This window comes from Miniopterus natalensis, chromosome 4 (assembly GCF_054644295.1).
Source record: "Miniopterus natalensis isolate mMinNat1 chromosome 4, mMinNat1.hap1, whole genome shotgun sequence".
Lineage (NCBI taxonomy): Eukaryota > Metazoa > Chordata > Mammalia > Chiroptera > Miniopteridae > Miniopterus > Miniopterus natalensis.
Window position 1 is genome coordinate 68,643,966 of NC_142084.1, and position 9,709 is coordinate 68,653,674.

Sequence of the window (9,709 nt, forward strand, 5' to 3'; positions counted from 1 at the left end):
TGCAACCAGGGGTTGTCTTAACCGCTCTTTTCAACGCAAGCCCCCGTCCAGCTATGGTCAGGGGGCCCACATTTGTCTCCACCTGCGCTGTCCAGCATGGTCACTACATGAAGCTAGTGAGCCCTGGGCCTTTCTGGACAAAACAGATGAAAACACAAAGGTGTTTTATAACCGCACTTTCAAAAGCATCGATCTTTTTCTGTTGGTAGTTGGGGGGCTCACAGTATCTTGAAACCCTTTGTGTCCCAACAGGCTTCACTCGCTGCCCTCATTGAGGGGGACAATTTGAGATGTGCTGTATAAATGTAAAATACACCAATTTCAGTGACAGTATTGAAAAGGAGTGTGTGTGTTTTTTAATCTCATAACCTTTTATGTTGATTACACCTTGAAATAATATTTTGGATATATTGGATTAATATATATTACTAAGATTAAATTCCCATGTTTCTTTTCACTTTTTTTATGTCTTTATTGATTTCAGAGAGGAGGGAGAGGGAGAGAGAGAGAGAGAAACATCAATGATAACAGTCATTGACCTGCTGCCTCCTGCTCGCCCCCTGCACGCCCCCTGCTGGGCATCAAGCCTGCAACCCAGCTTGTGCCCAGACCTGGAACCGCAATCTCCTGGATCATAGGTCAATGCTCAACTGCTCAGCCACGCCGGCTGGGCGGGCTCTTTTCACTTTCTTAGTGTCTGTTGGAACACTGAAAATCACAAACACGGCTGGCATTTATGGCCGGCAGTTGTGCCTCTCACACTAGCTCTACCGAACAGTTCTGGTCTGGGGTCGGGCCATCTTCTGTCATGAATGGACCGGGGAGGTTAGATGCTAACACACATGCACACACACAGACTCATGCACACACTCAAGATTTTAGGACAAGCTAAGAGTAGCACCTGGCACACTCCCTCACCTCTTCTTTCTCCCGGTTCCAGGCCTGCCCCTGAGCCACAATCAACTGTTGCATCATGGGAGACCCAGAGACCTGATATCAGAGACATCTGAGAAGTCCTCAAAGGTAAATTGAGTCATAGGGAAGTAGGGTGGGGCATGAGTGAGTCATTGCTGAGCCCTTAATCATCCAGATTTGATTCTAGACACTGAAGCTACAGCTTTTGGGGACTTCCAGGTAACAGCAAAGGTTGTAGTCTTCAGAAACTCACTGTCTTTTTCAGTGGGCCTATCTGGACAAAACAGATGAAAACACAGGTGTTTTATAACTGCACTTTCAAAAGCATCGATCTTTTTTTTTCTTTTTTTTAATATATCTTTATCGATTCCAAAGAGAGGGAAGGAGGAGGAAGAGAGAGAGATAGAAACATCAATGATGAGAAAGTCACCATGGATCGGCTGCCTCCTGCATGCCCCCGACTGGGGATCGAGCCCAAAACCCCAGCATGTGCCCTGACAGAGAATCGAACCGCGATCTCTTGGATCCTAGGTTGATGCTCAACCACGGAGCCACACCTAGCCAGGCATCAATCTTTTTTTTATTTATCTTTATTATTGAAAGTATTACAGATGTCCCCTCTTTTCCTCATTGACCGCAAAAGCATCCATCTTTTTCTGTTGGTAGTTGTAGGTCTCACAGTATCTTGAAACCCTTTGTGTCCCAACAGGCCTCACTTGCTGCCCTCATTGAGGGGGACAAGGGGAATACTCACCCTGAGGCCACAAGCTAAAATCCTACCAAGTTGAATTACTTGAGATGTCTGATTGTGAAGTGCTAAGGGGGCAGGGTTGAACCCCTAAAATCTAGCCACATTTTGCTATTTCGCCAATTCTGGTGATTTCCAGCTTCTCCAATATGGTCTGAGTAGGCGCCTCTTCAGTATCACTGGGTTCCAGCTAGGTCAGGCTTGCGGTGTCGTGCCCAAATAGATGACATTGCGGTGTCGTGCCCAAATAGATGACATTGTTGGAGAGATTCTGCACACATTCCTAGGGACTTGGAACATTCTGGAGTTCCCCTTTCAAGACTGCTTTCCTGAGCCTCTCACTCACTCAACAGGAACAAAATCATTTTGTAAAACTACTATGCTGTGTGCCATATGGGGCATACAAATAATTTCCACCCTGCTCACCTATAAGAAGCTCATAGAAAAGCAGGAGCAGGCCTCCAAAGGAGAATTCCTCTTTATTTTTGACAAATATTGCAGGAGTGAGGACCCCTTGTTGGCTTCATCTGGCTTCCAGTGACCAGGCTGTCAGCAAAAACCAAATCCACCCTTGGAATGAAAACTGGCCACTTTGTACAGCCATTCATGACACTGTACTGTGGCTCTGGCTGTGCCTGTTATCAGGGACAACTAAATCATGCTTATGTCTTCAGCATCCCCAGCACAGTGGCTAATTCATAACAGTGACAAGTAGACACATTTGGTGTTTGCTGTGCTGATTGTAACAAGCTCCTGAAAACAGTTTCCAAAGGGGAAATTCCAGAAAGATCTTGCATTTGGCAGTGCTGAAAGTGAGGCCTCCTGGGGTCTTGGATTTGGGGGAACCCACAGTCATTTGAAGATCTGGTGTGTTCAGCTGTATCCAGCTTTTTGTATCCCACACATGAGTTAGGTAGGACCTTGATTTTCCAGAACCTGACTTGGCTGGTTTGGGGGTATGTGATAGAGCTTGTTCAGAATGTGAGGGAAGGTGAAGCAGAGAGCAGACAAGCCAGGGCTGGTTAGCAACTTTCCGCTGTGTCAGGAGCCCCAGAGAGAGGTTTCCCAAGCCCTGCCCTGTTTTGCTTTCTTTTTTTTAATTGTTAAGCCCATGGGATGATTATTTTTTGTTTTTTTATTGAAGTATAATATACATACAGTAAAATTCACCTTTTTCAGTATATAGTTCTGAATGCAGACAGTGGTATAACCACCACCACAATAAAAATATAGAACATTTTCATCATCCCAGAAATCTCTCCTGTACCCCTCTGTAGCAGATCCCAGTTGCCAGCAACCACTTTCTCCCCAATACTTTTGCCTTTTCCAGAAGGTCCTATAAAATGCATTACACAGTAAATAGCCTTTTGAGTTTGCCTTCTTTCACTAACAATGTATTTGAGGTGCGTCTGCATTATTTCCTTTAACAGTAGTTTGTTCCTTTTTTATGGCTGAATAGTATTCCATCACTTTGCCGGATCAGTTTGTTTATGCATTCACCCACTGAAGGACATTTAGGTTTTAATGGCTGTCATTAATTATGAATAAAACCTTGATAATCATTGGTTCATGGGTTTTTGTGAACATGGGTTTTTATTTCACATGGGTATTCTACCAGGGGTTGGGACTGCTGGCTCATATGACAGTTGTGCTTTTGAAGTCCTTTTTGATGAAGAAAATTGAAAAGAGTGGTGATTCACTTTTTTTCTTAATTAAGACTTTATTATGATCTGAATCATATCTTACACAAGCTGAGTGCTTACCAGAAGAACTCAGTGTGCTAAACACTCTACATTTCAACATCTTACTCCCTGGGTGACCTCAGGCAAGTCACAAGACCTCTCAGAGCCTCAGTTTCCCCACCCATAAAATAAAGGTAACACTAGGCCTCTTATTATTGTGAGAATTAAATGAGTTAATACACACTGAGCACTTGAAAATGGCTTGACACATGTTGTTACTATAATGTTCATTTCCTGTCCCCTCTTAATTTCCTCCTTATAGCAACTCTACGTGGTAAGAGCTACTCTTATCCTCATTTTATGGAGGACACACCTAACAGAGATCAAGCAAGTTGTGTAATATTGCACAGGCAGTAAATAAGTAAATAGTGGGTCCCAGGCTTCCACTGAGGCTAACTTCAGACTTGCCTGCTTAGTTCCTATATCAGTCAGGTTTCTATCAAAGAAACAGAAACAGTAGGCTATATGAGTGTGTGTGTGTGTGTGTGTGTGTGTGTGTGTGTGTGTGTGTGTGTATTAAGAGATTTATTTCAAGGCATTGGCTTACACAATTGTGGGGACTGGCAAGGCAACTCTGAAATCTGTAGGGCAGACCAGCAGGCTGGAAACTCTTGACCAGGAGCTGGAACTTCTTCCTCAGGGGAACCTCAGTTGTTGTTTTATAGGTAACTTTTTTTTTTAATTTTCTTTTCAATTACGATTTACATTTAATATTATTTTTGCATTAGTTTGAGGTATACAGCATAGCAGGCCTATCCCAAGCACTTTACAATTGTTGACTCATGTCAACTTCAGAACTCTACGAGGCTGGTATAACCATTACCCCCATTGTACAGATTAGGAAGCTGAGGCCCAGAAAAGCTCAGTAACCAGTCCAAGGACATGCAGCCAGGAAGTGCTAGAACTGGAAATGAAACGCAGCTGTCTGAATCCAGAGCCAATGTCACACCTCCCTGACCTCCCAAGCAGTACTTCCAGGAATCGGTCCCCTCAGGGGCCACCACTGGCACCCCCTCTTCCTTATACCCTTCCCAGGCTATACCCCTTTCTGAACCCCCTTTTCCCATCAGCCCTGTCTGACCACAGGCAGTCCAGATTCCCAGAGCCAAAAGGGATCATGTTGCCCACAAAAGAGGAAATAGAGGCCATGAGAGGTATAGGACACACCCACGTTCCCCCAAATCATAAAAGTAGTGGAGAGAGAAAAAGGAGGTGCATTCAAAAAAGCCAGAAATACTTATGAAGCATCCATTGCAACTGAGTGCCAAACACTATTCAAGGTACTGAAGACCCAACACTGACCGGACCCAGCCCCTGCCCTGGTGGGGATCACAGGCTGAGACACAAATGATATTTATTATGAACACCAAGGTACAAGATTTCAGATTTCAGTGGCACGTGTTCTTGAGAAAACGGTAAAGTGAAAGGCCTGCCTAAGGAGCAGCGGGACTGGGAAGACCTCTCCCGGAGGTGAGCTTTGGTCTCAGGTCCTCACCTCTCTTTATAGGGGAGGACAGGGACATCCTGGGGCTCCCAAGTGCGCTCTCCTCACTGCCAGGAGAAGAGAATGATGAGTATTTTTATTCCCAGAAAGGGGAATCTGGGGCTGGAAGAGGTTAAGCAATTTGCCCAGGGCACCCAGTCAGGACCCGACCCAGGAAGTTGGGGACGGGCAGGTTTACCTTCTGCGGGGGAGCGGAGCCTTCCCCAACCCCGCCCCTTCCGCAGCAGCTCGTCGTAAACTATTACCCAGGCTGAGCGCGGGACGCGCGGCTGGCCGGGTCATCCGGGGAAGTGAAACAAAGTCGCGACTGACTCCCGTGGAGGATGGGCGAGGCCGCCCCTGCAAGCTGCGCGCGCCCGGGGGAGGCGTTGCGGAAGGCGGAGAGGGAAGAGGTGTGGCCACGTGCTCGCGGCCGTTGGCGTTGCGGCCCCGCCCCGGATATCGCGCGTCCCAGGCTGGGCGGCGGGGATTGGTCGTCGCGGAGCGAGGGGCGGGACGGAAGGTTCTGGAGGGGGCTGGCGGGATCTGGAAGCTTCCGCCGGACGGGTATATAGAGTCCGGGACGGGGAGGCAGAGTGGGGGGGACTCCGACAGCTGGGCGGCAGGCCGCAGGCGGGGGCCATGGGAAAAGACTATTACCAGACGCTGGGCCTAGCCCGCGGAGCGTCGGACGAGGAGATCAAACGGGCCTACCGCCGCCAGGCGCTGCGCTACCACCCGGACAAGAACAAGGAGCCCGGCGCCGAGGAGAAGTTCAAGGAGATCGCCGAGGCCTACGACGTGCTCAGCGACCCGCGCAAGCGCGAGATCTTCGACCGCTACGGAGAGGAAGGTGCGTGCGCGCGCGCGGCTGGGGGCGCGCCCCCGCCGTTTGACAGGCTGGGAAACCAAGGCACAGCAGCTGGGCTGCGGCATCCCGGGGGTGGGGGTGGGGACGGCGACGGCGGCGGGGTCCTGCCAGCAGCCCCCGCCCTTTGGCCACGCGGGCCTGCGCCCTCGGATTGGCGGCCGCCTGATGGGAGGAGGAACCCTGGCCGCGCTGCTCGCCCCGAAGCTTCCAACACGTCTGAGGCTGCCCCTCCCTGGGCGCCTCCGCCTTGGGCCCCGGGTGCGGGTGCAGACGGAGAAGGGGACGGAAGTTCCTTCGGCAGGTGACGCCGCGGGCCCACAGGCCCCGGCTGACCTGGGACTGGTTGGAGGCCGTGCGGTCCAAGGGCGCTGGTCAGGGCCTCCGACTGAGTGCGGGGCACTACCTGAGTACAGTGAGCCTGCAGAGGGAGCACCAATTCTCACCCCCTGCTTCCCGGGCCCCAGGGAGGGTGGAGTGAGCTAATCCCAGTAAAGTGCTTACCCAGCCCTGAGCCAGGCATATAGATGGCAGCCTGCACCCACCGCAGCCGTCGAGGTGCGGAGTGCGGAGAGACCCGCCTCTGCCCAGCCTCCTTGGGTAGCCCTCCTCAGGGAAGGAGAAAGCAGCTTTCTTGTTTGTCCAGTTACTCATGGATGACTCAGACTGGTTTCTGGACTTGGTATTAAGAAATTAAGTGGCTTCTTATATAAGGATGGTGGCAGTTAAGCATGGTGGCAGTTAGTGCCAGGGTGTGAGAATTTTAAAATCTCCGTGTATTGTTTTACTAACATTTTTTTATTCTCCCCACACACGTCCCCAGCCCTAAAGTACTTAAGAGTAAACATTTCCTGAAAGCTGACCCTGGGTCAGGTTTTTTCATCTGATCTTAGTGAATTCTTTTAAGTCCTTGTATCATTGCAGGAAGAGTGAGTCAGTGAAGAAGTGACAGGAACTGGGTGGCCCCTAGAGAGGACCATTTCAGAGCTTGAGCCCCCTTGCCCCTGTCATGCCACACTGAAGTACCTTGATGGGGAGTCTGTCTCTGCTACTACAGTGGGAGGTAAAAACAGCTTCTTGCTCTGGCCAGTGTGGCTCAGTGGTTAGAGTGTCAGCCTGGGCACCAAAGGGTTGAGGGTTTGATTCCCAGTCAAGGGCATGTATGTACCTGGGTTGCAGATTCCATCGTTGGGGCAGGTGAGGGAGGCAGCCAACTGATGTGTCTCTCTCACAGCAGTCTTTCTTTTTCTCTTGCTCTCTCCCCTCCCACTCTCTCTAAAAAAAAAAAGAGGAAAAATATTCTCAGGTGAGGATTAATAAAACAAAACAAAAACTCAGGTTCTTCCTTGTTCTTCTCTGACAGGCTAAATAAAATTCCTCTCCTGGTGGCTCCCAACTTTTTTCCCCTTGAAAGCCCCTGGCCAGCCATCTGACTTCTTTCAATTCTCCCTTTCAGGCCTAAAGGGCGGTGGCCCCAGTGGTGGGAGCAGCGGTGGTGCTAATGGTACCTCCTTTAGCTACACATTCCATGGAGACCCTCATGCCATGTTTGCTGAGTTCTTCGGTGGCCGAAATCCCTTTGACACCTTTTTTGGACAGCGGAACGGGGAAGAAGGCATGGACGTTGATGACCCATTCTCCAGCTTCCCCATGGGCATGGGTGGCTTCACCAACATGAACTTTGTCCGTTCCCGCCCTGCCCAAGAGCCCACCCGAAAGAAGCAAGACCCCCCTGTCACCCATGACCTTAGAGTCTCCCTTGAAGAGATCTACAGCGGTTGTACCAAGAAGATGAAGATCTCCCATAAACGACTGAACCCCGATGGGAAGAGCATTCGCAACGAAGACAAGATCTTGACCATTGAAGTGAAACGGGGGTGGAAAGAAGGGACCAAAATCACCTTCCCCAAGGAGGGAGACCAGACCTCTAACAACATTCCAGCTGACATCGTCTTTGTTTTAAAGGACAAGCCACACAATATCTTTAAGAGAGATGGCTCTGATGTCATTTACCCAGCCAGGATCACCCTTCGGGAGGTAAGGCAGTAGACAGAGTGTTGTCTGTGGAGAGACGGCTGCTTTTTGAAGCAGTTTGATATTTGTTTGACAGATATTTCTGAGTACTTGGTGCCTGCTAGACTTGGGGGATGCAGCAGGTACAAGGCTTATCAGGAATCCATTTTTCTGGAGCTTCTGTGCTGATGCCCTGGGTAGACCTGGGTCAGAGTCTTAGCTGCAGAGGCCTGATGACTCTTAACCCTACCCCAAACAGCCTCTGGGCAGGAGTGAAACTTCCTGAGGTATACCCTTCATCTAATGCTGTCACTTTGCTTTTCCAAGGCTCTCTGTGGCTGTACTGTGAATGTCCCCACTCTGGACGGCAGGACCATACCCATCGTGTTCAAAGATGTCATCAGGCCTGGCATGCGGCGAAAAGTTCCTGGAGAAGGCCTTCCTCTCCCCAAAACACCCGAGAAACGTGGGGACCTCATTATTGAGTTTGAAGTAATCTTCCCTGAAAGGATTCCCCAGACATCAAGAACCGTACTTGAGCAGGTTCTTCCAAAATAGCCACCTGTGTTCCCCAAGGACTGACCAGGGACCTTTCCAGAGCTCAAGGATTTCTGGACCGTTCCACCAGTTGTGGACCCGTGAGAGGGCGGGAGGGCCCAGGGAGGGCTTTCGTACTGCTGAATGTTTTCCAGAGAATATATTACAATCTTTCAAAGTCGTGCACTAGACTTCAGTGGTTTTTCGAGCGATAGGGCGGCAGGTGGTGGTGACAGCAGAAGAAGGCATTCCAGTTTGCCCCACCGGGTCCTGCAGCCCTCCTGGGATGGGCCCACCCATCCTCTTCCAGGCCCTGCCCAAGGCCAAGAGGCAGCCCTGCAGTTGGACTTGAGCCCTCTGTCATCCCTCTGCTTGTGACCATTAGGTGATGTCAACCTGCTGTCCTGGTTACCACACCTTCCCTGTATGCTCTACACTTTCCACGGTGTGACCAGTTTGTATTTGTTTTATTTTGTATTTGTCTCCCATATCTTGCTCTTCCTCTGAAGAATCCCATCTTTTGCCATCTCAAATTGAGAACCTAGACTATTTTTGCAGAACTGCCTGTCCTGCACAAGCAATACCTCTCATTCCAGCAGGACCAAGGGAGCCAGCCTCAGTGAGTAGTGAGTGACTTCCACAGCCACCTCTCGCTCGAGAGTCAGGAGCCCTTTCAACCTCTGGCTCCGAGGCCAAGTGTGCTCACTTAAGGGTCCTTTCCTGTAAGGCAATCTTTGGCACACCTGGGCTTCCCAATGGCCCAGGTCATTTTTTTGCTTAATGGACTCTGGACTCTTTCAAAAGGATCTGATCCTTTTGAATTTTGCACAGCCCTAGATATAATCCCTTTTGATAAAAGGGTCTTTGCTCCTGATTACAGGAGCACGGTGGAACATCTGTAAATATGTTTTTATAATTCCATGTAAAGTTAGTGTACACTCAAACCAGTCCATGGCAGCTGCTGCTCTCTGTATAGGCCCATGATGGAATTCAGAAGGGATGGGGGGGTTGGAATGAGGGTTCCCTGTAGGCCAGTCTGGTGCTCAGACCTTTAGACTCATTGTAAGTTGCCACTGCCAACACGAGACCAAAGCGTGTGACTTGTCAATGTGCAGCGTGACAGCATTAAAGACTGATGCTAAACCTCAGGGGAGCAGTCCTGCGACTCTGTTTGAGAGCTCTGCTGATGGGGCGGGGGCTGGGCATCCCTCCAGCCAGGGCAGGAGGGAGGGGTTGGGTGAGAGGCAGGAGTCCTCTGCGAAAGAGAGATAACTCTCCCCTCCTGGGCTCCATGTGAGGTGGGGAGTGTCAACCCACCCAGACTTTGCATCCAGACATCCAGAGACCCCACTGGATTCAGAGCTTGTTTTTTGTGAAGGTTGGGGCCAAAATTAAGCATTTCC

General features: G+C 49.9%; 1 protein-coding gene across 1 annotated transcript; it reads left to right on the top strand.

Annotated features, from left to right (window-relative positions):
* Positions 1 to 5,496: 5,496 nt before the first annotated feature.
* On the top strand, positions 5,497 to 9,454 carry DNAJB1 (DnaJ heat shock protein family (Hsp40) member B1). The gene is made up of 3 exons (XM_016219688.2): positions 5,497 to 5,741; positions 7,213 to 7,793; positions 8,097 to 9,454. Exons 1-3 carry the CDS (start codon positions 5,531 to 5,533, stop codon positions 8,325 to 8,327), a joined length of 1,023 nt encoding a protein of 340 aa, XP_016075174.2. The 5' UTR covers positions 5,497 to 5,530; the 3' UTR covers positions 8,328 to 9,454.
* Positions 9,455 to 9,709: the final 255 nt, after the last annotated feature.